We start from the raw sequence: 27,757 nt of genomic DNA on the forward strand, positions 1-27,757 counted from the left end.
CGTAAATTCGGCTTGTATCTCCCCAGGCGTGTACATCAGTTCCCCCATCTGTGAGCGAATTTCCACTATCGGTCCCATCGGATTAGCCAGGCTAGAAGCTTGCCTGCCTTGTCGGCCGATGCATGGGTTCTTGCGGAGTGTGCAGTGTAATTTAGACATCGCAGACGCTCATGTATTGACGGTAGTCTCGAGTCATCAGCTTGATTATTAATTGCTTCCCTCTCTGGCTGTAACAGGACCTGCTCCACTCGGGTCAGTTCGCGTTTATACACTGAGCTCCCAGACAGTGCCCCCGTACGAAAACCTTGAATGCATCACACTCTATCAAACCTGACGAGGCCGTGCCGTTGTTTTGTTCAAAGAATTCTGGGATTACGGCACTCAATGACGCTCTGAAAGCAGCGTCTTTCAGTAGCTCCGGTCTCAGTCTCCATGTGGGTATAGCCGGACGGGGGATCCCCAACACAGGCGCGCAATCAGGGTGTTGTGGTCGGAGTGTGTGCGTCTCATATATTCCGAGTTCACCACCACCAGGACGAGACTAGTGGTGCAAAGTATTCTATCTAGATGCACATGTAGGGAGTGCGGGGCAGAGTAGAAGGAGTAGGTCCTGTCCGCCCTGTGTCGCTGCCTCCACACGCCTACCAATTGCCATTGTTGGGTCCAGTTTACCAGACCCCGCGAGGCAGCTACCACTGGCGATGTGGGCAGCGGGGAAAGGAGCGGTCTAACGCCACGTCAAGCACACTGTTGTAGCCCCCTCCCAGCAGCCACGGAAGGCCACTCCAGCCCGCCAGTTGGTGGGACAGGCTATGTAGAAAGGCAGTTTGGTCTGTGTTTGGGGCATATAAAGAGCCCAGTACAACCGTGTGTCCCACGAGTCTTCCCTTAACTAGCACAAATCTACCCTGTGGGTCCCCGACCTGCTCAGCCGCCGCAAAGGGAGTACCAGCTCTAATCCAAATTAGTGCACCTTTGGCATATGCTGAGTGTCCCGTCGCATATAATTGCCCTCTCCAGCGCTGGTGCAATCGGGGAATCTCAGGGCTCGCTAGGTGTGTCTCCTGTAAGAACGGCATGTAGACTGAGTGACGTTTGAGGTAGGAGTAAATAGCATATCGCCGCTTGGGGGTGTGAATGCCTCTTACATTCCAAGTAATTGCTGTGTATGTGGCCATATTATAGGCATTGAGTTTCCTTTCATGTCTTCCCGCTCCGCCCCTCTGTGCAGTGTCTCATCGTCCCCCCCCCCCACTAGCGGCCAAAGATTCAGTAAGTGTCGACCGGCAGAAAGAAAACATAACTAATGCCATCAGAGCAGATAAACAACAGGTCACCGCCCAAACACAACAACAAAACCAATAACGTGTTGTCACACATCCATACATTATGGGGGTCATTCTGACCCTGGCGGTAATTACCGCCATGGCGGAGGTCGGCGGTAGCACCGCCAACAGGCTGGCGGTGCACCGCTGGGCATTCTGACCGCGGCGGTTCAGCCGCGGCCAGAAACGGAAAGTCGGCGGTGTCCCGCCGACTTTCCGCTGCCCTTGAGAATCCTCCATGGCGGCGGAGCGCGCTCCGCCGCCATGGGGATTCTGACACCCCCTACCGCCATCCAGTTCCTGGCGGTTCTCCCGCCGGGAACAGGATGGCGGTAGGGTGTGCCGCGGGGCCCCTGGGGGCCCCTGCAGTGCCCATGCCAATGGCATGGGCACTGCAGGGGCCCCCGTAAGAGGGCCCCAAAAAGAATTTCAGTGTCTGCCTAGCAGACACTGAAATTCGCCACGGGTGCAACTGCACCCGTCGCACCTTCCCACACCGCCGGCTCAATTCTGAGCCGGCGTCCTCGTGGGAAGGGTGTTTCCCGCTGGGCTGGCGGGCGGACTTTCGGCGGTCGCCCGCCAGCCCAGTGGGAAAGCCAGAATGACCGCTGCGGTCTTTTGACCGCGGAGCGGTCTTTCGGCGGGAACGCCGCCGCGGCCAGAATAACCCCCTATATGTCTCCACTGATAGGAGCTTGGGGGTAGGCCGAGTTCAGAAGACGGAGTAATTCAGCCATGGGCCATTTTATCCGGTTGTGGCAGATAACAGAAAGAATAGAGGGGAACACAGGGGGAGCTCCACATCCCCCAGTTGCAGGAAAGTACAGCGCTCGGGGCAAGGCATTGGGCCATCTGGTGTGCACATGGTTGCTTATAGGCCGATGTATGTATTCAGCAGTCAGATCCGTTGCCTGCTCATCTCTCAAGTCACATCCATGCAGATATCATTGGCCAGGTAGTTCCCGCTGTGTATGGTCTCTTGTCATTGTTCAAGGTTCTCTTAAAAAAGTTGTCTGCAGTGGCCGGTGTCACAGGGGGCCCTCCAGTGTGGTCTGACTCCGATAGGTGATCCGGTGTGAGAGGGCGGTCACTAGCTGGTTGAGAGAGTTCTGTGTCTGATCGCGAGGGTAGGGGTGATGCACTTATCGTTGCAGCAGTGTATATTGCTTCCCTTCTCTCTTGGATTAGCTGTTCCAGGTCTGGAGCGCATTTCGTTGGTCCAGTGTGAGTTGTGTTTCTTCTTCGGTCCCGTCTGGTTCGACTGCGCCTGGGCCGGGGCGTTGGTCCAGTTTGTTCAGGTGCGCCTCCAGAGGATAGTCCCGATGATTCAAGACATTCCCATGGTGCCTCAGGAGTGGAGAAGAAATGTGTTTTGTCCTCCACCACAACCCGCAGTCTAGCGGGAAATAGCAAAGAGTAAGTTAAGCCTAGGGATCGTAGCTTACGCTTCAGAGGCAGATAGGAGGCTCTATCTTTTTGCACTGCTAAGGTGTAGTCTGGTAACAGCAAGATGTGTACGTTGTCCACTTGGGGAGGCGGGCCGGCTCTCACTGTTCGTAGTATAATGTCTCTATCTGCATAGTGGAGAAGCCGAATGATGAATGGGCGCGGAGCACTTCCCGGTGGTCTCGGCCGTGCCGGAATACGGTGTTCACGTTCCACAGAGAAGAAGGGGGTAAGTTCGCCCTCTGGCACCAACCCTCGCAGCCAGTTCTCCAAGTAGGCCACAGGGTCTCGATTTTCGGTGCCTCGGTAGATTCACTACCCGAATGTTATTTCTTCTGGAGCGGCCCTCTGCATCTTCGACTCGGCGCTCCAGTTCTGTCACTCTGGCCTGTATGTCCTCCATTCCAGTTTTCAGTTGGGTGGTTGCGGGCGTTAGTTCATTTACTGTGGCCTCAATCTCATTGGTTTTATCCGTTAACTTGCGGTGGTCCGCGTGTAGCAGGACAAGGTCACTGTGTTGCTGGTGCTGGGTGTTTGGGGTTACCTTGAACCCCCAGTGGTGGGCTTTCTATGCACCGGAAACTGAACCTGTAAGTTTGGTACTTACCTCAAAAACTGTACTTTATTTTCCTCCCCCTGGAACTGTTGAAAATTGCAGTGTCCACTTTTAAAATAGCTTTTTGCCATTTTAAAGAAAACTGTATTTCTCTTCCAGGGGATCCTCATCAATAGTCATAAACATTGAATATTCCCGCCCTTGTGCGGGGACCCCGGAGCATATATATATAAAATACATACATATTATCATGTGTAAAACAGCAATGCAATGCAGGCTATAATCATAAATAGGCTAAAATGCTTTATTTCTATGCAAGTTTTTCTTTTTTTTTTTTTTATATTATAAAATCACAATACATCATAAATATCTACCTAAGCCTAACTTAGGGAAGTAAACAGCAGTAAATAGCAGAGAAAAATAGAAAAAACCACATTGAAAAACAATGAAGCATTCTTAGCCAATAGGCTGCATGCAGGTTAACACAGGAGAACCATAAAAACTTTGGCACCGTGCCTTTAAGACCCTGAGCACCTCCAGTATCCCACCATGCCTCAGGGGTAAAGGGAAGGTGACAGTTGGTTCACAGTTAGGTCAGTTCTTTTTTCCGGCTTCTTCTGAGAGGATCCTGGAGCATTGAGCTCTAAGTTTTTCTGAGTTTTTTCTTCAGAAAAATCCCTAAAAATAGTGTTTTTCCTGTTTACTCGACAGATAACATCTTTTGAGTTTGGCAGTCTTTTCTGACAGAAAATGCCATCTCTTTTTGTAAAATGTCCTTCTTGTGGGAAGAAGAAAGCCCAGTCAGACCCACACTCTCTGTGTATTGTCTGCCTGCCACAGAGTCACTGTCCTGACACCTGCAAGTATTGTAAGAAGATGTCAAGGAGGACTCTCAAAGACAGAGAGAAAATCAGGCTACATGGGCTTCAGGAGAGGAAAAAGTCAACATCCTCTTCACTTCCCAGGCCTACAACAGAAGGAATGGCCAGATCGACGTCGACAGGTAGGATTGTGCCTGTTTGTTCTCCATCGACGTCATCGGCGCCACCGTCTCACCGGCATAGATCGCCGTCGACGGCGACCAGACCGACGTCGAGGGATAAAGCGTCGAAGCATGGACAGCACAGGGGTACATCTCCGTCGACGGCAGACCGCCGTTCGGCATCGAGCCATCTCCGGCGCTCCCGTTCGCCGTCGAGAACATCTCGCCCCTTGGCGTCGAAGGACACGACGCCAAAAACACCACGACGGCATGAACATCCGCCGTCGACCACTCGCCACTCAACGTCGAGACACCCGACGGCGAGTAGGTCCAGGTCCCGCGATCGGCGTCAAGACATTCGACGTCGAGGCCTTCGACGTCAAGACCTTCGACGTCGAGAACAGTCGAACCATCGCAACTTTCGACGTCGAGGATGCAATCGACGTCGACACAACCTTCAGCTGTGTCACAGGCAGTAGAGCCAGCGGATAAAGCTCCCTCACCGGTGGTCTCTATACGGAGTGCATCATCCCATTCCAGAGCGGGCTCATCGGGGCATGTTTCTCCCATCACTCTATCACCTAGATGGTTAGAGAGCCTGAATAGACCGGCAGCATCCCCGGATTCCCAATACTCTAGGATGTATTCTCCTACTGCCTCATTACCTAGAACGCCATCGCCTACAGCTAGAGCAGGACGGGCTCGTTCTGCTTCTCGTCAGCCGACCACAAGACCTGCACACTCTGCTACAGCTTCTCGTAGCAGGTCTCGTTCCCGAAGGAGAACCAGGTCGCGAACACCACACAGAAGATCACCTTCTTGGTCTTCTTCAGGATCGTCTGTTGGGCGCTACTCTCCCACACTGACAGATTCTCCACCTGCTAGGATCTCACCGGTGGATGATATCACCACTTTTAATGAGGTTCTTTTAAGGGGAGCGCAGAAACTAAATATTGAGGTACCGGAGCCGGCCACCTCATCCTCAGTTATCTTTGAGACCCTACAACACAGATCAGTCTCGAGAAAACTGCTACCACTAGTACCGGGTTTGCTGCAACCTACTATGGACACCTTTCTGACTCCAGCCACTCTCAAGTCTGCCCCGGCTAGGATTCAAAAGAAGTACAAAGCTCCGGAGCAAGATCCTTTATTCCTGCGGAAGGATCCGCCACCGGACTCTGTTATCTTAGCCGCAGCCAGAAAAACACACTCTGTGGCATCATCTTCCACAGTCCCCCCGGATAAGGAGAGCAGACACCTAGACTCCCTGGGGAGAAAGATGTGCGGTACGGCGGCATCTGCTATGAAGGTCTCCAGCGCCTCAGCACTTCTGGGCAGATATGACCGCTCTCTGTGGGACTCACTCAACAGATTTACAGAAAAGTTGCCCAGGGAAGATAGACAGGACTTCCAGGAAATCTTGCAGGAAGGGGGCCTAGTATCTAACCAGGTCATCAGCGCGGCGGCGGACGGGGCGGATTTGGCTGCGCATGGGTATGCGCACGGAATCTGCGTTAGGAGGTCTTCCTGGCTACGGCTCACGGGTCTGAAACAGGAAGCACAGCAACGCATTTTAAACCTCCCATTCAGCGGGAATTCGTTGTTCGGTACCCACGCGGATGAAGAGATGGCCCGAATGAAAACGGAGGTGGACACTATGAGGGCAGTGGGCCTGGAACGTAAGAAAGACTTCAGGCGGAGGTACAGGCCGTACGACAGACGACCATTCCAGCAGAGGGTTCAAACCCCTCACTGGTCTCAGAGGCCACAACAACGACAGGGACGTCCCCTGTTTCAGGCACGTAGACCCACAAGAGACCGAGGGGCAAGTAGACCTCAACAGTCTACAGCAAAGACACCAACAAAGCAATGAAGCATTGCTTCCCTCAGCACTGTGCACCACTCGGTGGGGGGAAGTATTACGCATCATCTTCACGAGTGGCACTCCATCACAAGAGACAAATGGGTGCTCAATATTGTCGAACATGGCTATTCTCTCCTTTTCAAAAAACCTCCGCCACACTTGCCGCCAGTAAGATGTTTTCCTTCTCATCTCAGCCTGCTACGCAAGGAAGTTCTTGCACTCCTACAAAAGAAAGCTGTAGAAAAGGTTCCTCCGGCACAAAAAGGAAAAGGGGAGTACTCCCGTTACTTTCTGGTGGCGAAAAAAGGTCAACAGGGCATCTTCAGGCCAATTCTGGACTTACGGCTCCTGAACAAGTACATAAGAAAACAGAAGTTCAGGATGCTAGCCCTTCACCAGATTGTTCCGCAACTGCATCAGGGAGACTGGATGTGCTCCATCGACCTACAGGATGCATATTTTCACATCCCAATAGCATCCAAACATCGGAAATTCTTACGTTTCCAGATAGCGTCACAGCACTACCAATTCAGAGTCCTACCATTCGGCCTGAAGTCTGCACCCCGAGTCTTTTCAAAATGTGTAGCAGTGGTAGCGGCACATCTTCGAAGGCAAAAAATATTCGTCTACCCCTACCTGGACGACTGGCTATTGAAGGCTTCCTCTCCGGATCAGGCGAGAAAACATCGAGACATTGTACTAAGAACTTTCGAGTCTCTAGGTCTTCAAATCAACCACAACAAGTCAACCTTGATTCTAACACAAAACCTCCACTACCTGGGAGCTATACTAAACACAGAGCTCCAAAGAGTGTATCCTTCGGAGGAACGACTTTTATCAATCCACAGGAAGTGTCAACAACTATTAACAGCCGATGCACCTACTGCTCGTCAGGTGACATCGCTTCTGGGCTCCATGGCTTTATGCATCTTCATTGTCCCGAATGCCAGGCTACACATGAGGCCCCTTCAGGAGGCATTAGAGAACAACTGGAGCCAAAAGACTGGTCGCTGGGAGGACAGAGTAAGACTACCAGCAGCGGCTTTTCAATCACTACAATGGTGGATGCACAGACCTCACCTGTCGATAGGTTCTCCGTTTCACCAGACAATTCCAGCCGACACTCTGGTAACGGATGCGTCTCTTCAGGGTTGGGGTGCTCATCTGGGTTCCTTCCAAGCTCAGGGTCTGTGGTCCGACAAGGAAAAGAACTATCACATAAATCTACTGGAGCTCAGAGCGGTCCATCTGGCTCTCAAATCTTTCTCTCCATTGGTTCAGGGGAAATCTCTCCTAATTCAGACAGACAATACAACCACAATGTATTACCTGAACAAACAGGGGGGAACAAGATCACTACCTCTGTCTCGAGAGTCCCAAACGATATGGCATTGGCTCCTGGCCAGGGGAATGTCTATCACAGCGATACACCTGCCAGGTCAGCAAAACGTAGAGGCAGATTTCCTGAGCAGACATCTAGAAGACGCGCACGACTGGGTCCTACACGACGAAGTCGTCGAGGACATCTTCGGTCAATGGGGTCGACCCCAGTTGGATCTCTTTGCAGACGAAGCAAACACGAAATGCCCAGACTTCGCATCCAGGTTCTGCCGTCCGGGATCTCAAGGGAATGCTCTGTTGATCAACTGGTCAGGGATATTTCTCTACGCCTTTCCACCGATTCCCCTCATACCGGCAGTAATCAACAAACTTTACAACTCCAGAACCAGAATGATTCTGATAGCGCCACAATGGCCCCGCCAATTCTGGTACACGGATCTACTCAACTTATCGGAAAAACCTCACAGGAGGTTGCCGTGCAGACCGGATCTCCTGAGCAGAATGGAAGGCAGAATCCTACATCCCAACCTTCCCTCTCTGAGCTTGACAGCATGGCTCCTGAATTCCTACAGTATGGGCACCTAGGGCTCTCACAGGAGTGCATGAACATCTTGAAAGAGTCAAAACGACCTTCCACGCGGCGTTCTTACGCTTTTAAGTGGAAGAGATTTTACATCTGGTGCTCTCAACAAGGTATAAATCCCATACGAGCTCAGGAGGATGTCATACTGTCCTATTTGCTTCATCTGGCGAAGTCTGGTCTGCAGGTATCTTCTATTAAGGTTCATTTGTCTGCAATTACAGCGTATCGTAAGTCGCCTTCTCAGGAATCCTTCTTTACGATACCTGTAGTCAAGGATTTCTTAGAAGGCTTGAAAAAGGTTTTTCCTCCCATTCGGAGACCTTCTCCTCCATGGGAACTGAATGTAGTCCTGTCAAAACTTATGGGCCCCCCCTTTGAACCTATCCACAAGGCCTCTTTACAGCACCTTACGTGGAAGACGGCTTTTTTGGTGGCCATTACTTCAGCGAGGAGGGTCAGCGAAATTCAGGCTCTGTCTTGCAGAGAACCGTACACGGTTTTTCACGATAATAGAGTGGTTCTGCGAACTCACCCATCTTTCCTTCCGAAGGTGGTGTCAGAATTCCATATCAACCAGACTATATCTTTACCGACTTTCTTTCCCAATCCGGAGACTCCGGCTGAGAAAGCATTGCATTCTTTAGACTTGAAAAGAGTGCTGAAATTCTATTTGGACAAAACAAAACCGATTAGACATTCTAACCATTTGTTTCTGAATTATGGTCATTTAAGAACAGGAGAGGCAGCGTCTAAACGAACGATATCAAGATGGATTGTGTCTTGTATTGTTAACACTTACCAACTGGCTAATAAGCAATTACTGGCTAGGCCAAAAGCGCATTCCACAAGCTACTGCTGCCCTCCTTAACAATGTACCAATTTCCGAGATTTGTAAGGCTGCTACATGGAAGTCTGTGCATACCTTTACTAAGCATTACTGTTTAGACTCGGATGCAAGAGCGGATGCCCAGGTGGGGCAGGCCTCTCTTAGAAATCTATTTGCATGAATATGTATTCTTTCCTGCACTTCTTTCAGACAGTCCGCAGAGTTTAGGGATGGGCTTGCTAATCTATTCAATGTTTATGACTATTGATGAGGATCCCCTGGAAGAGAAGGATAAGTTACTTACCTGTAAATCCTAGTTCTCTTCCAGGGGTATCCTCATCAAAGTCATAAACAACCCACCCTCCTCCCCGGACTCAAGTCTCCTAGAAGTGCAGGACAGATTATCTTTCTGATCAGTTACACAGATTGTCACCGTAAAAAAGTACTGACCTAACTGTGAACCAACTGTCACCTTCCCTTCACCCCTGAGGCATGGTGGGATACTGGAGGTGCTCAGGGTCTTAAAGGCACGGTGCCAAAGTTTTTATGGTTCTCCTGTGTTAACCTGCATGCAGCCTATTGGCTAAGAATGCTTCATTGTTTTTCAATGTGGTTTTTTCTATTTTTCTCTGCTATTTACTGCTGTTTACTTCCCTAAGTCCAGTTTTTGGGGCTTAGGTAGATATTTATGATCTATTGTGATTTTATAATATAAAAAATAAAAAAAAAAAACTTGCATAGAAATAAAGCATTTTAGCCTATTTATGATTATAGCCTGCATTGCTGTTTTACACATGATAATATGTATGTATTTTATATATATATGCTCCGGGGTCCCCGCACAAGGGCGGGAATATTCAATGTTTATGACTTTGATGAGGATACCCCTGGAAGAGAACTAGGATTTACAGGTAAGTAACTTATCCGTATTGTCAATTTAATTCAAAGTGTTGAACTTACCTGTGCAGAGTACCTTTCATTTAATGTATTTCCCTGCAAACTGAATCTTGTGGTTCTAGAAATAAATTAACAAAATATATTTTTCTATACAAAAACCTATTGGTCTGGAGTTAAGTCTTTGAGTGTGTGTTTTCACTTATTGCTTGTGTGTGTACAAGAAATGCTTAACACTACCCTCTGATAATACTAACTACTTGACTACACTTCCATGAATAGAGCATTAGTATTATCTTTATTGCCTCTGTCAAGCCTCTTGGGGAACCCCTGGACTCTGTGCACACTATATCTCATTTTGATATAGTATATACAGAGCCAGCTTCCTACATAGGTGTTCATGGGTTGACTGAGACTGTGACTTGTTGGTGGTTGTCAGGAGGTTGTTCTTGTAGACTATGGCAGTGCCTCCTCCAGGCTTGTTGGCTCTGTCCTTGTGGATGAGAGAAAAAAGAAATAAAAGACAGAAAATTAAAACAGGTAAAAAACAGAAGTAAAGATAGAAGAAAAAGGCAGGAGTAAAGAGAGACAGAAGATACTTGCATATTGCCACTAGGCCACCAGTGATGAGGCGCAGGCGGAGTCTGTGGGTGGAGGTGGGCCTCGATCTGAGAGTCAGGCAGGCTCTCAGTTTGCTCGAGGCAAAGGCAGCAGCAGAAAGCAAAAGGTTGCAAGATGGCTGCAAGTTGGGTGGTACTTGTCATTTTCAATCTGTCAAGACAAGCGCTCTTCTTCTATTATTCAGCTCCATTTGCTCTTTGTTGAGCACAGAATAGTATTTAAGTAGCATTGCATAACCCACCGAGTATTTCTTCAGCTGGTACCCATAATATTCAAGCAAAATTGACTCACTACATCTCAGCCAGACTCCTTAGATCCACTTTTCTTCTTAAACTGACAATCCCTTACTACCGAAAGAAATGTCATGGAGGTCGATCATTCCCCATTTAGGCTGCTGAGCTGTGGAACCCTCTTCCTAACTTGCACAGACATCTGTCGGATCACTAGGATTTTAGAGCTTTGAAGACATTTCTTTTTGCTTAATCAGACATTTCCTTAGGCTAAATTAGATATTGTAGCCACTTGTCTAGGAGATCCATAGATTAATTCATTAGCACCCGGACACACTTTGGTTACCAATGGCCTCCCAAAAAATAATTAGCATAATATTGATAGATTCTATTTTGTATTTATGGGTTTGACGTTAGATAGAAAATGTTGGCAGCTATTTGCATGTTTTCTTTGTTTAAATTATTTAGAAAATCAGAAATAGATATTTAAAACGTGTTTTCTGGTATCCTGCACTGAAATATTAAATTTTGTATTAATTCAGAGATAATAGTGTGTGAAGAAAAGGATTACAGGCAAGCAGCTTTTTTTTCTCCGTCCTGATGTTCTTCACTAAATTTGCAAATAACCCAACCACCTGCTTTAAACAATATGTTCCAATCTTCCTGTGAACTCTTAATTGTTTACCTGAACAATGTATTTACATGGAAACAAGTGAATGGGGCGCATATTGGATGCGTCCACCTCAAGATGATGAAATATTTATCTGAGGTGGGCGCATGCAGTATTCTGCTTCGGTATTTAGGTGCAAACCCCATCTTCAGTGGCGATTTTATTGTGTACAGAATTGTCAATATTCATGAATATATATCACCTTTCAGCAACAAGGATATTGCATTTATTCATCAGAAGTGTTTTAAAATAACACTTGTTTTATGGAAATAACTCCTCTGCTTCTCTCTAGGCTCACCTCAAGGGTGGTGCAAAACGTGTCATCATTACCGCTCCCTCTGCTGATGCCCCCATGTTTGTCATGGGAGTGAACCACGAAAAATATGAGAAGTCCATGTCAGTGGTCAGGTAGTTAGGATATGTCCAATTTGTTCTTTACAGCATGGCCGCATACAGTTGTTTGTTTTTATCTTCGTAGGTGCTTTTTTGATAAACTATTTGTTTGCTGATTGGTTTATTTTGCTCTCTACATAGCAATGCCTCCTGTACGACCAATTGCCTGGCTCCTCTGGTGAAGGTCATCAATGATAATTTCAGTATCATTGAAGGCTTGATGGTAGGTGTTGGTGTGTATAATTACTAGAGAAATAGAAGGTAGAGTGAGGTCTGCACTGCTGCCCACTCTGTCTTGATCCTGACAAGCTTGTTATGTGTTGTCAATACCCTGATTCGAAGCCCCATAAAAAGCAGAGCACTAAGTTGTTGATGTTTGTGCTTCTTCGTGAGCGTGTGCAGTGCTGAGTGGATTTGAGTGACTGCCTCTGCTCAGAAGAAACTCATACTTCCTCAGCAGCGTCCACTTAGAGTACCATGTGCACATTTTCTGTTCTAGACCACTGTCCATGCTGTAACTGCCACCCAAAAAACCGTGGACGGTCCTTCTGGTAAACAGTGGCGTGATGGTAGAGGAGCATTGCAGAACATCATTCCAGCCTCCACTGGAGCTGCCACGGCTGTAGCCAAGGTCATTCCAGAAATGAAAGGGTGAGTACTCCCTTCATAGACTTCATATTCTAAGGTGTAGTATTGGAATACAGGCACAATTAGTTGATGCCATCTTCCAATTTGTGGACTTACCCAAGAGGGAATAATGTGGCCTTGATTCATGTTGCCGTTACATGTCTCTCCAGAAAGCTCACCGGCATGGCATTTCGTGTACCTGTCCCCGATGTGTCTGTGGTGGATCTTACGTGCCGCCTGGAAAAAGCAGTGAGTACTAAAACTTTGAGCTTCTCCTTTGACTCCATCCTTTTGCACAATCTTTACAGGCCACACATTCCCAACACCCATCCTTCTCGACATTATGGCCTCATTAGGAGATCTCCAGATTTAGGTGTGGGAATACTGAAAGCAGGAATCTTTAATCCCAACTACTATACCTGCACCTGAATTGGGAGGTTACAAGTCATTTCCTGCAGAACAGAGAATAGCACAGGGGCCCTGAGAAATCAGGTCCAAATGTGCATGTTTTTCGCCCTTCTAGAGCAAATAAAAAAAGCCCAAACTGCACCTATTTACCTCCCCCATGGTAAATAATGCTAGGAGCAGGTAGTAAATGTTTGCAGAGGCGTTGTTGACGCCTGTGGGGCGGTTGGTGGGGGAACATTAGTCTAAGTGAGGGGAGTGATGGGGAAATCATGTGCAGCTCCACACATAATGCAGGATCAGGGCAGGACGTGGCCGGGCACAGTAGCTGTACACAGTCCCAATAGACCCACAGATAGGGCCAGTCCCGTGTCTCTGGGCCTAGAATTTACGATCTAGTGGACCTTGGGAGTAGTGGATCTGGTAAATCCGGGCCTAGAAACAATGCGCAGGTGCTATCCAGCCCCTTGTGCTCATGGCCTGAATGTCCTGACTACACTTGCTCTCTTTTCTGCAAGGAATATTGCCGCATCTAAGGAAATCACTATGTTTATTATGGACCACCTAATGTGTACAGTAAAAGTGATCAGATGTAGCAGTAGGGCTGTAGCCTTATATGTTATGTGCAGTTTTTGTTTTCTTTTTAGGCCACATTTAATGACATCAAAGGGGTAGTGAAGGCTGCAGCGGAAGGACCCCTGAAGGGAATTTTAGGATATACTGAGGACCAGGTAAGGCATAGCCACTCGGGGCTTATTATCTCCTTCTTTGGTCACATGTCCCATTTCTCTAGTATTCCATACCTGTGGATATTCTGGAGTGGGACAGAAACTCTTTCTTAGGGGTGTATAACAGGAGCCCTACATCAGTAGGAACACCCAAATATGTTAATGCAGTATAAGGGCACTTTCTTCCTTCAGTAGATCATTTTGGACATGCTGTTGAGCACTCGATATTTCATAGGTGAGCATGCTTGAATTGTTATCTTCTATCAGGCTTGGAATCCTCTGTTTAAACAACTGTATTCACATACACTCTAGAAACATTGGTTCAGCCTTGTACTAGGTGCATACTTACCCGCATTCTGTGACCAAAATGAATTGTGGTTTTTATTTTTTCAAACTATATAATTAGCTTATCCAGTATTGGATCTTTCATAAATTCACATGCTTGAATCATCCCCGTCGTCGAAGTGGGAGTCCCACTGTACAAGAAAAGTAGTAACGAACAAACAAACATTTTTTCCTATACGCTATAATGGTAACCCTAGACACTCATATAGCCCATCTAAGTCCTTTTGTGAAATGGACCCAAACCTGGCTGCTGGCCAATCAGGCACCAGCACCCTCTAGAACACTCTACAGAGAGGCTCTTTCCCTCAGATTTTCTACCGCACGTCGTGTGAAGGGAGTCTCCCTGAGCTCTGCTCAGTTTTTCTACTTCTTCAGAATATTTTCTCTCAAAAAACCTCTAAGGATGTCAGTTTCTTCTAGAAAAGGCATTTTCTGCCCTTGTAAGACCTGTGGCAAGAAAAGGCTCCATGTGGATGATCCACATAAAGGCTGCTTATATTGCCTCTACCCAGAACACCAGGTGAAAGACTGCAAGATATGCCGGACTTTCTCTACAGAAACCCTCAGGGACCGTGCGGGTAGACTCTTGAAATGGCTTCAGGCAAAATCTTGTACTTCAGGTGAGGAGAGTGAGTCAGAAAGGCCACATAAAAGGTCCAAATCTGAGGACCTGGGCCAGATGGAAAGATCCAGAAAGCAGCAAAAAATGCATCATAAGGAAGGTGCAAAGGGCTTACAGGGCTCAATTTCATCTGAGCCATCCTCTCCTCGTCGAAAGAAGGAATTGTCTCTCCGTGCTCCTTCGTGTGAACCTTCTACCTCTAGAAAGGTGTCCATCAAAATCAAGTCGACGACAACACCACCGTCGACGACAGTGACGACGACAACGACGGTGTTCACATCTACCGTCTCCACCACCTCGTCGTCGAGACCATCGTCGGCGACGACTACGTCGACGTCTGTGGTAAAGGCTCCTATTAATTCTATTAAGCCTCCGTCGACAAAGCCTCCAGAAAAAACTGCGTTGCTGAAGTCAACGTTGACGCCTTCGTCGACGAGAACATCGTCGTTGATGACATCATATATGAAAGCCCCATCGACTGCACCACCGACCAGAGCTCCGCCGGCTGCATCACCGTCGACGAGGCCGCCGTCGATGAGACCACCGTCGTCGACGAGACCGTCGACAAGACCGTCGTTGATGGAAAGATCATCCACCATGGCAGTGCCGTCAACGGGACCATCGTCGTCGACACCATCGACGATGACAATGGTGGCTGTGAGTTAGGTGGAGGCTATTCCTACTTCTTCTGGGTCTCCTGATCTTCGAGCCACAGTTAAAATCACAGCAATGTGCAGATCGACGATCTATCCTACAGATACTTCACCAAGTAAGGTGTCGACTTTATTACCTAGTCATCTGCTGGACTGGGAGGAGTCGGATGAGGAAGAGGGTCCATTTGGGGATGGGCACAGCCCATCCCAATTGCATTTCAAATACCAGGAAGAGGATGATGATGATGAGTATGATCAATATCAGCCTTATTACTCTCATCAAGGGCACTATTATCAACCGCTGCCTCAACCAAGAGACTCTGTCCAGATACGTGCCTCCTTGATCCAGGACTTGCAGGTATTGTTGCAGGATTATAGGAGGAGGTTCCCAGCTACAGCAGAGGATCAACCGCCACCTCCAACTTCTCCTGTTACGCCAAGGAGCGTACCTCCACCTCCAGCTACTCCTAGGATGACTTTGCATTCTGTGTTAGCTGCTCCCCCTGGAGAGGACGTTTTGACATCTGGGGAAGAGGAAGAAGAAGGTGAAATATTGATGCCACAGCATCCTACTGAGGAATGGGATGACCACCTAGCCCCCACTCCTTCTCCACCACCTCCTCGCCCTTCAGATTCTCCACTGGAGGATATAGGTGTTTATCACAATTTAATGGATAGGGCGGCCCCACGTTTCCACTTGCCAACATCTGTCTCGCAGTCTGAATGCTTCCTCCATGATTTTAAAGAGCAAGCAAGGAAGTCTGTGAGGGCCATCCCTATCACTGACTTCATATGGAGCGAGGGGATCAAGATCATGCACAACCTGGCAATAGTTCCACCAGTGCCACAGAAACTCGACAAGAAATATAAGGCAACTCAGGACTCTTCGGCATGTTTGACTGGCCATCCAAATTCAGACTCTGTCATCTCTCAAGTGGCTCAAAGGCGTTCCAAGAACCCGTCAGCTCCTATATCTACTCTGGATAGAGAAGGAAGGAGATTAGATAACGTGGGCAAGAGATTCTCGTTCATGTCAGTCATAACTGTTCGGGCAGCAAATTCCTTAGCGATTTTGGGATGATATGATAGACAAATGTGGTCAGACATGTAGGCTTTCATGGACCTCATCCCGGAAAGCAAACAAGCAGAGGCACGGAAGATCCTCCAAGAAGCAGAGAGTATGTCTAAAGAGATAATTGACAGCACCCTAGATATAACCTCCATCGGCTTTCGTCAACTGGCTGGAGCTGTGGTATTATGCCACCAGGGTTGGCTAAAGGCCACATCTTTCAGACCGGAGGTGCAGTCCAGAATTCTTGACATGCCATGCGACGGAGAATCTCTATTCAGCAAGCATGTAGACGACGCGTTGCAGGCCATCGAGGCTGACACTGATACTGCTCAGTCCCTGGGTACTTTGCAGTACCGGAAACAGCCCTTTCGGGGTGCAAGAGGAAGGGGATTTACCTCATTTCGAAGTTCCTATTACAGGCAGTATCAACAGCCTCAATATAGACCAACCTATCAGCAGCAGTATAGACAACCATCCACTGCCTCATACGCCAGACAGGGAGGCAGGAGAAAACAGAGGTTCGATGGCATATGTTGCTGCAGATACACATGTTGAGCACAGTCCGCTGCCTGGTGTTGGGCTCGGAGTATTACAAGTTGTTTTTCTTCGAAGAAGTCTTTTTTGGTCACGGGACCGAAGGACTCCTCCCTCTTCGGCTCCATTGCGCATGGGCGTCGACTCCATCTTAGATTGTTTTTTTCCGCTGTCGGGTTCGGACGGATTCCTTTTCGCTCCGTGTTTCGGTTCGGAAAGTTAGTCAGAATCTCGGAAGAAAGCGTCGGTATTGTTCCGTTCGGTATCGGGATAGTTAGGTACATCGACACCGATCATCGGAAGACTTTGGGGTAGCTTCGATCCCCCATCGGGGCCTGGTCGGCCCGACCACGTGTGACGCCGAAGCCGATGGAACGGACCCCGTTCCGTTTCTGCCCAAAATGTCACAGTAAGTATCCTTATACAGATCAGCACCTGGTCTGTAACTTGTGCTTGTCCCCCGACACAAGGAGGATACCTGTGAGGCCTGTCGAGCCTTCCGGTCCAGAAAAACACTCCGGGACCGAAGAGCCAGGCGTCTACAAATGGCGTCCACGCCGACAAAACAACGTTTCGACGACGAAGAGGAAACATTCTCGGTTCCGGACTCAGAATCCGGAGACTCCGACGTCGAACAACAACAACAAACAGTGAGTAAGACGTCGAAAATAAAGACCATCGAAAAAACCAAAGCCCAGGGGACGCCACTGCCAACAGGCCATGGCTCGACCCATAAAACCGGCGACCCGTCGAAGGCGCCGAAAAAGGGCACGCCCATAGCGAAGACACCCGACTTCGGTCGAGGGACCGCCATGGAGCAACCTCGGAGCCGAGATAGCGGCTCCGAGAAGCAAAAACAAGATGCCGGCACCGAAAAACATCGGCACCGAGACACACTGCCGAAAGCCACAAAAATTCAGTCGGTACCGAAGCCGAAAAAAGATTCTCTCTCGGCGCCGAAAAGTTCCACACCTCCTTCCTACACAGAGGAACATGGAATAAGTGGCCAGATGCACAGATTTGGACAAGAGCTCCAAAGTGTAGAATCAGACTACACACAAAAGAGACTGTACATCCAACAAGACACAGGGAAGATATCAACACTTCCCCCAATAATGAGAAAAAGAAGGATCGGATTTCTCAAGGATGACGCACAACCACAAGCCAAAGTGGTTAAAAAAGTCACGCCTCCGCCCTCTCCACCACAACAGGCATCGCCGGCACAAACTCCGCCACAAATGCACTCACCAGCGCAAACTACTATAAGTCAAGATAATCAGGATCAAGACGCCTGGGACTTATACGACACCCCAGTGCCGGACAACGATCCCGATTCATACCCCACAAAGCCGTCACCGCCAGAGGACAGTACCTCATACTCGCAACTGGTGGCTAGGGCAGCAGAATTCCACAATGTCCAACTGCATTCCGATCCTATAGAGGATGATTTTTTATTTAACACCCTCTCGGCTACACATAGCCAATATCAATGTCTCCCAATGCTACCAGGGATGTTACGGCACGCAAAACAAATTTTTGAAGAGCCCATAAAATCAAGAGCCATCACCCCAAGGGTGGATAAGAAATATAAACCACCACCCACAGACCCAGTGTTTATTACTTCGCAGTTACCACCTGACTCCGTAGTAGTAGGGGCAGCTCGCAAAAGAGCAAATTCCCATACATCTGGCGACGCCCCACCTCCGGACAAAGAAAGCCGAAAATTTGATGCGGCAGGGAAAAGAGTCGCATCACAGGCAGCCAACCAATGGCGCATCGCAAATTCTCAAGCGCTGCTAGCCCGATATGACCGCGCACACTGGGATGAGATGCAACTTCTCATAGACCATCTTCCCCAGGAATACCAAAAAAGGGCGCAGCAAATAGTTGAAGAGGGACAAACGATCTCGAACAATCAAATCCGCTCTTCAATGGACGCAGCCGATACTGCAGCAAGAACAGTCAACACTGCAGTCACCATAAGGAGACACGCATGGCTCCGCACTTCAGGGTTCAAACCTGAAATCCAGCAGGCTGTCCTTAATATGCCCTTCAACGAAAAACAACTTTTTTGGCCTTGAAGTGGACACAGCCATTGAAAAACTTAAAAAGGACACAGACACGGCCAAAGCGCACTCTACTCCCCGCAGAGCAGAGGCTCTTTTAGAAAAACTCCATTTAGAGGGGGGTTTCGTGGCCAACCCACAGACACCACCAGCCAACAAACAAGAACCACACCCTATCAGGGTTCATTCCAAAGGGGAGGTTTCAGGGGATATAGAGGGGGTCAATTCCCAAGGAGTAGGGGAAAATTCCAAACTCCAAAAACACCTCCACCTAAACAGTGACTTTCAAGTCACACAACCACTTCACTCAACACCAGTGGGGGGAAGACTAAGCCAATTCTACCAATCTTGGCAGCAGATTACAACAGACAATTGGGTACTAGCAATAATCCAACATGGCTATTGCATAGAATTCCACAAATTCCCACCAAACATCCCTCCAAAAACACGCAAAATGTCACTACAACATTTAGAACTTCTAGGACTAGAAGTTCAAGCACTACTGCAAAAGGATGCAATAGAATTAGTACCAGTACAACAAAAAAACACAGGAGTTTACTCCCTGTACTTTCTAATTCCAAAAAAAGACAAAACATTAAGACCAATATTAGATCTCAGGACACTAAATACCTACATCATATCGGACCACTTTCACATGGTCACACTACAAGACATCATTCCACTGCTCAAACAGCAAGATTACATGACTACATTAGATCTAAAAGATGCGTACTTTCATATACCGATACATCCTTCTCACAGAAAGTACCTAAGGTTCGTATTCAAAGGAATACATTACCAGTTCAAGGTGTTGCCATTCGGAATAACAACTGCACCAAGAGTATTCACAAAATGTCTAGCAGTAGTAGCAGCACATATCAGGAGATAACAAATACATGTGTTTCCTTACCTAGACGATTGGCTAATCAAGACCAACACAGTAAGAAAGTGCACAAACAACACCACATATGTCATACAAACCCTTCACAAACTGGGTTTCTCCATCAACTATACAAAGTCACACCTCGAACCTTGTCAGACACAACAACATCTAGGGGCAACCATCAACACATCAAAAGGAATTGCCACTCCAAGTCCACAAAGAGTTCAAGCATTCCACAAGGTAATAAGTGCTATGTTTCCAAACCAAAAGATACAAGCAAAATTTGTGCTAAAACTTCTAGGCATGATGTCGTCATGCATAACCATTGTCCCAAACGCAAGACTACACATGCGACCCTTACAACAGTGCCTAGCATTACAATGGTCACAAGCACAGGGTCAACTTCTAGATCTGGTGTTGGTAGACCGCCAAACATACCTCTCGCTTAAAGTTTGGCCTAAGGGCCTGTAATGGTCGAACTCCTTCTGATTTAAACTTGGCACCGACATTCCTACGAGGTTCTGTGGCCAGCGTAATTGATTATTTTCTGGTGGATGTGCGTCTTTGGCCATTGCTGCTAGATATGAGGGTAGATTCAAGATGCGAGAGTGATCACTTTCCATTGTTGCTCACCCTTGCTGGGAATATCTTTGGTAGAACCTTGAATATGCAAACATCAATGGCCCCTCCCCCTATTTTAAACAATGCTTATACAAAGGTGAGGTGGCCAAAAGTCATGTCAAACCCCTATTTGCTATGTAAGATCTACCAAGTGTTCTTAGATAATCTGTCAGCCTATGAAGACTTCGAACCAGAAGCCATTCCACTTCTTGATATTCACGAAGATATGATGGTTAAACTTCAAAGTGTCTTTTATAAAAAGGTAGCCACGGCAAACCGGCAATATGGGGGTTCACCTAACAGCAGTTGGTTTAATGATGCATGCATGAGGGCTAAGACTGAGTTAAGGAAGGCTATACTGGCCGGGTATACGGGGGCAATCAAACAAGCAAGATTCACGTATAAAAAGATAATCCTACAATCAAAGAAAGCTTGGGAAGATGCTATTTGGCAGGACTTGCTAGATGCTACTAAAACAAACAACAATACGCTTTTTTGGGAACTGCTGACTAAGCACGAGAGAGGGGGTAGGTTTATACAAAGGAACCATATTCAACCTGGTACCTGGGTGGATCATTTCTCTCTCTTGTACGAAGGAACTGCCTCCACTGGGACTGTCGATTGTGAGAAAGTGGGATTATACCCCCCAATTTCACCCAATGCTAACCTTGCCACTTCTCCGTCCAGTGGGAATCTATTTAACTCTGAAAGCTATATTTGCTTTTCTCTAGAAGAAACTGCAGACGCCATTAAATCTCTAAAGACAGGTAAAGCCCCAGGCCCTGATAAAATTCCAGGTGACCTTTATAAATCAGAGTTACCCATCTGGACCTGGTATATTAATATGCTGTCAAACAAAATCGCAAAAGGAGGACAGATCCCTGAGACGTGGAAGGGTGCAGAAATTATTCCAATATATAAAAAGGGCAACGTAAATCTTCCAATTAACTACAGACCGGTCAGTTTAATTGACAACCTACAAAAAGTTTTTGCAAAACAATTGTTAGTTAGACTGACGAGTTGGGTGACGGAGCAGCAGATCCTATCACCACTTCAGGCAGGGTTCCGCTCTAGAGTTAGCACGGTTGACCAGGTATTTAGGTTGACCGTGCTACACTGGAAATATGTAGTCTTGGCAAAGCAAACACTATATGTCACTTTTGTAGACCTGCGCTCTGCCTTTGACCTGGTCCCTAGAGACAAGCTTTGGGGAGTGCTACACAAAAGAGGGGCACCATCTGATATCATTCATTTATTAACACGTATGCATGAAGGCACATACGCTCAAGTAAGATGGGGTAACCAAGGCGAACTGACTAACAAGTTTCCCATTAAAAGAGGTGTTCGTCAGGGATGTGTCCTAGCGCCACTTTTGTTTTCTTTATTCATTAACGAGGTGGTCCAAGAACTCATGACATGCCAGAATGATGCTCCCAGCTTAGGCAATCAGAAAATCCCAATTCTTCTTTTTGCGGATGATTCTCTATTGATCTCAAAGACCCCTATGGGGCTGCAAATTCTTGTGGATAGATTTAAATCATTCTGCTGGAATTTTGGTTTAGAGCTGAACTCGAAGAAAACAAAATTGATGGTGCTTCGCTCTGGCTCTCGTAAGAAGTGTACGATCAGGTTAGATGGAGCTATTTTGGACCAGGTTAGCTCTATCGACTACTTGGGTGTGAGGCTTACAGACTCACTCCTCTGGGACGAACAAGTCGGTAAGAGTGGCGGGCTTTTGCAACATCGGGCAGCATCCATATTACGCCTTTACAGGAATACGATCGCTAAAGTTGTGTCTCCAGCAGTAAAGATCTATGTGGCCAAGGCACAGGGTGCTGCTGTTTATGGTGCAGAGATTTGGGGCATGACAAATAGCAGTAGGATAACTAAAATTGAGAATAGCTTTGCTCGGGCTCTATGTGCTTGTCCCACTAGCACCCCATTAACCCCCCTTTTTTTAGATCTAGGGCTTAAACGTATAGCCGATTTGATTATCTTACGGCCCCTACTATATTGGGTGAGGCTTTGGGTAGTTCCTGAACTGGCTATATATAAGTCTTCCCTATTAGAATTGTTAAAAACCTCTAACTCCATGTCCATACCATGGATCAAACACGTATCTAGTTGGTTTTGCATGCTAGGACTGAGGAACTTCTGGGAGAATCCCCAGCAACTTGTGAAGCCCCATGTAAAAGTATTGAAGAGAGCTTACTGGTCCCACATATGTAATAATTACATTTCTCAGAAATCGAATGGTCATTTAACTAACTCGTTTATTGATTTTAAATGGTACCCTGAGTTTGAACCATACTTAGATACAATACCTGATTTGTTAGGCAAAAGTTTGTATGCCAGATTTCGATTTGGAACATTACCCCTGAAGGCCTTAACGAGCAGATGGGGACCTAAGTCAAGCTCTGATACCTGTCCTGTATGTGGCATTCCTTCCGAAACAGTAGAACATTTTATGTTTTTTTGTCCCGCCTATTCAATCCCAAGGTTTAAATGGATATATAAAATCTGTAGGGAATTGAATTTAAGGAAATGTTTTTTAGCTTTGCGGATCTTAAAAAGCCACAATTCAAATGTGACAATTTACGCAGTAAGTAAATTTTTAGCAACAGCATGGCGCATACGCACTTTTTATTTACAATGAGTTGAAATTGTTTTAAGACGGGCAAACATGGATCATTCTTTTTTTAAATTTTTCTATGACATTATGGTTTATATTATTATATTATATTGTATTGTATTGTATTGCTTTGATGGTCTGTTGGCCGAATAAAGCTTATGTGAAACACATACCTCTCGCTTCTATGGTGGAACAGCAACAATTTAAACAAAGGGCGGACATTTCAGGACCCAGTGCCTCAATACGTTATAACAACAGATGCTTCCATGACAGGGTGGGGAGCACACCTCAATCACCACAGCATTCAAGGACAATGGGACGTACACCAAACAAAATTTCATATAAATTACCTAGAACTGTTAGCAGTATTTCTAGCGTTAAAAGCCTTTCAACCCATAATAACACACAAATACATTCTTGTCAAAACAGACAACATGACAACAATGTATTATTTAAACAAACAAGGAGGAACACACTCAACACAATTGTGTCTCCTAACACAAAAAATATGGCAGTGGGCGATTCACAACCACATTCGCCTAATAGCACAATTTATTCCAGGGATCCAAAACCAACTAGCAGACAACCTTTCGCGAGATCACCAACAAGTCCACGAATGGGAAATTCACCCCCAAGTTCTGAACAATTACTTTCAAATTTGGGGAACACCCCGGATAGATTTGTTTGCAACAAAAGAAAACGCAAAATGCCAAAACTTCGCATCCAGGTACCCACACCGCGAATCACAAGGCAATGCTCTATGGATGAGTTGGTCAGGGATATTTGCATACGCTTTTCCCCCTCTCCCTCTCCTTCCATATCTAGTAAACAAATTGAGTCAAAACCAACTCAAACTCATACTGATAGCACCCACATGGGCAAGACAACCTTGGTATACAACTCTACTAGACCTTTCACTAGTACCGCATGTCAAACTACCCAACAGACCAGATCTGTTAACACAACACAAACAACAGATCAGGCATACAAACCCAGCATCATTGAATCTAGCAATTTGGCTCCTGAAATCCTAGAATTCGGACACTTAGACCTCACACAAGAATGTATGGAGGTCATAAAACAAGCTAGAAAAGCTTCCACTAGACACTGCTATGCATCTAAGTGGAAAAGATTTGTTTGCTACTGCCATACCAATCAAATCCAACCATTGCATGCCTCTACAAAGGACATAGTGGGATACTTACTACATTTGCAAAAAGCAACCCTCGCTTTTTCATCTATACAAAATACACCTTGCAGCAATATCTGCTTACCTACAAACTACTCCTTCATCGTCTCTATTTAGAATACCAGTTATTAAAGCATTCATGGAAGGGCTAAAAAGAATTATACCACCAAGAACACCACCAGTTCCTTCATGGAACCTTAACATCGTCTTAACAAGACTCATGGGTCCACCTTTTGAACCCATGCATTCCTGTGAAATGCAATATTTAACGTGGAAAGTCGCATTTCTCATTGCAATCACATCCCTCAGAAGAGTAAGTGAAATACAGGCATTTACCATACAAGAACCATTTATTCAAATACACAAAAATAAAATAGTTCTAAGAACAAATCCAAAATTTCTACCAAAAGTAATCTCACCATTCCATTTAAATCAAACAGTAGAATTACCAGTGTTCTTCCCACAGCCAGATTCCGTGGCTGAAAGGGCACTACATACATTAGACATCAAAAGAGCACTAATGTACTACATTGACAGAACAAAGTTAATCAGGAAAACAAAACAACTGTTCATAGCTTTTCAAAAACCACACATAGGAAATCCAATCTCTAAACAAGGCATTGCTAGATGGATAGTCAGATGTATTCAAACATGCTATCTTAAAGCCAAAAGAGAATTGCCTATTACACCAAAGGCACACTCAACCAGAAAGAAAGGTGCTACAATGGCCTTTCTAGGAAACATTCCTATGAGCGAAATATGTAAGGCTGCAACCTGGTCTACGCCTCATACATTTACTAAACACTACTGTGTAGATGTACTAAATGCACAACAAGCTACAGTGGGCCAAGCTGTACTAAGAACATTATTCCAAACTACTTCAACTCCTACAGGCTAAACCACCGCTTTTAGGGAAGGTAACTGCTTTATAGTCTATGCTCAACATGTGTATCTGCAGCAACATATGCCATCGAACTGAAAATGTCACTTACCCAGTGTACATCTGTTCGTGGCATTAGTCGCTGCAGATTCACATGTGCCCTCCCGCCTCCCCGGGAAGCCTGTAGCCGTTTAGAAGTAAATCTTAAATCTTAAACATTTGTACATTTGTAAATAATTATTATAAACTTTTTATGTACATACGTATTCACTCCATTGCATGGGCACTATTTATAGCCAACAACTCCAGCCTCACCCTCTGCGGGGAAAACAATCTAAGATGGAGTCGACGCCTATGCGCAATGGAGCCGAAGAGGGAGGAGTCCTTCGGTCCCGTGACCAAAAAAGACTTCTTCGAAGAAAAACAACTTGTAATACTCCGAGCCCAACACCAGGCAGCGGACTGTGCTCAACATGTGAATCTGCAGCGACTAATGCCACGAACAGATGTACACTGGGTAAGTGACATTTTCATTCCCAAACCCTGGATAAACCTAAAAAACAATGATCATTATCTGGCACCGGCTATCTTTCCCCACTATTTACAGAATCACCAAGTGGGAGCGAACATCTCCAAATATATCTAGAATTGGAAAAGCATAACATCAGACAAATGGGTGCTGGATATAGTGGCACGAGGTCATACCTTGGAATTTATACAAAAACCACCGCACCATCCGCCAGGAACATCCAAGCTGTTCCATCTTCGCTTGCTTCAGCAGGAGGTGTTCCTGATGCTCGCCAAGGGAGCGATGGAAGAGGTTCCGGTTCAGCAAATAGGACTCCGGTTCTATTCCCGGTTCTTTCTAATAAAGAAGAGGTCAATGGAATGGAGACCGATCCTAGATCTCAGGAAGCTGAACAAGTTCCTTCAGAAGCAATCCTTTCTGATGACTTTTATGACAACAATGGATCTCCAGGACGCTTATTTCCCCATACCGATACATCAAAAACATCGCAAGTATCTCTGCTTTACTGTGGCTGGTGCCCATTATCAATTCAAAGTTCTCCCATTCGGTCTGAAGTCAGCTCCACGAATTTTCACAAAATGTCTTGCCCCAGTCGCAGGTTTTCTCCGCAACAGGTGTTTTCAGGTGTTTCCATACCTGGACGACTGACTCATAAAAGCTCCTTCATCACAACTAGCGTCCAAGGCTACAAACGCCTGCCTAGAATTATTTCACAGTTTGGGACTAACAGTAAATTTCCATAAGTCAGTCATCCTTCCCTCACGCAGGATAGTCTTCTTGGGTGCAGAACTCGACACCATCGAAAACAAAGCATACCTCACTCCGGCACGGCAGCAGAAACTAACCAACTTGGCTGGCAGTATTTCCAGAAACAAATCTATTTCAGTACGACTATTCAAGTCGCTCCTAGGTATAATTTCCTCAGCTATTGACCGCGTTCATCTAGCAAGGTTGAGAATGAGACCTTTGCAGGAGGAGTTACAGCTCCAATGGACCCAGTCGCAAGGATCCTTTGATGACTCAATAAGTGTTACACCACGAATGCTGCAGGCTTTGCGATGGTGGTCTCAGGTCAACCATCTCTGTCAAGGGCTCACCTTTCTAATGCCAATAACAGATTTTGTCATCATGACAGACGCTTCCTTGGAAGGCTGGGGAGGCCATTTACAGGACATGCACATTCAGGGAAGATGGTCAGAATCGCAAAAGGAATGCACATAAATCTGTTGGAATTAAAGGTGACCCATCTCATGTTTCTTCCACGCATTGCAGGGTCATCAGTGTTGGTCCGGACGGACAACACAACAAGCATGTTTTATATCAACAAGCAGGGAGGAACAAGATCCCTCTCCCTCTCAAGGGAATCTCAGTCTCTTTGGGACTGGCTCACACTGCACAACATTCGCCTCAGGGTGGAGCACCTGCCAGGTGTCAACAACGTCCTGGCAGACTCTCTCAGCAGGATGGACGACAACTGCCATGAGTGGGAACTCAACCAGAAGGTACTGTACAGCAACTTCCATTGCTGGGGACAACCAACCCTAGATTTGTTTGCCACCAATCAGAACGCCAAATGCCAAGTCTACGCCAGTTGATACCCTCTCCCGGGGTCGTGGGGAAATGCTGTGTTCGATGGCATCTGTCGCTGTAGATACACATGGTATGCATGAGCTCGCCATCTGGTGTTGGGTCGGAGTGTTACAAGTTGTTTTTCTTCGAAGAAGTGTTTTCGAGTCACGGGACCGAGTGACTCCTCCTTCTGTGCTCATTGCGCATGGGCGTCGACTCCATCTTCGATTGTTTTCTTTCCGCCATCGGGTTCGGACGTGTTCCTGTCGCTCCGGGTTTCGGAACGGAAAGATAGCTGAAAACGGAAGATTTTCGACGGTATTGTTGCGATCCGGTTCGAGATAGACACATACGACGACGCGTTGAACATCGAAGCGCTTCGGTGCCCTTCGGGGTAGATTTCGGCACCCCGTCGGGGCCTAGTCGGCCCGACCGCGTGGAGAACAACGCTGATGGAACGGACCCCGTTTCGATTCTGCCCCGAATGCCACAACAAATATCCTTATACGGACCTACACTCGGTCTGTAACCTGTGCCTGTCACCCGAGCACGGCGAAGAATCCTGTGAGGCCTGTCGGGCGTTCCGGTCCCGAAAAACTCTGCGCGACCGTCGAGCGAGGAGACTGCAGATGGCGTCCACGCCAAAGGAGCGTCGACAGTTCGAGACAGAA

The 27,757-nt window shown here is 46.8% G+C and overlaps 1 protein-coding gene across 1 annotated transcript in view; it reads left to right on the plus strand.

Annotated features, from left to right (window-relative positions):
- Positions 1-27,757, plus strand: part of LOC138303554 (glyceraldehyde-3-phosphate dehydrogenase-like) — a 207,494-nt gene that overhangs the window by 69,672 nt on the left and 110,065 nt on the right. The window contains exons 5-9 of the mRNA XM_069242799.1: positions 11,631-11,746; positions 11,873-11,954; positions 12,231-12,382; positions 12,529-12,607; positions 13,411-13,494. Coding sequence (XP_069098900.1) covers positions 11,631-11,746; positions 11,873-11,954; positions 12,231-12,382; positions 12,529-12,607; positions 13,411-13,494 — 513 coding nt within the window. The remainder of the gene's footprint in view (positions 1-11,630; positions 11,747-11,872; positions 11,955-12,230; positions 12,383-12,528; positions 12,608-13,410; positions 13,495-27,757) is intronic.

The sequence above is a fragment of the Pleurodeles waltl genome, chromosome 7 (assembly GCF_031143425.1).
Source record: "Pleurodeles waltl isolate 20211129_DDA chromosome 7, aPleWal1.hap1.20221129, whole genome shotgun sequence".
NCBI classification, from domain to species: Eukaryota; Metazoa; Chordata; class Amphibia; order Caudata; family Salamandridae; genus Pleurodeles; species Pleurodeles waltl.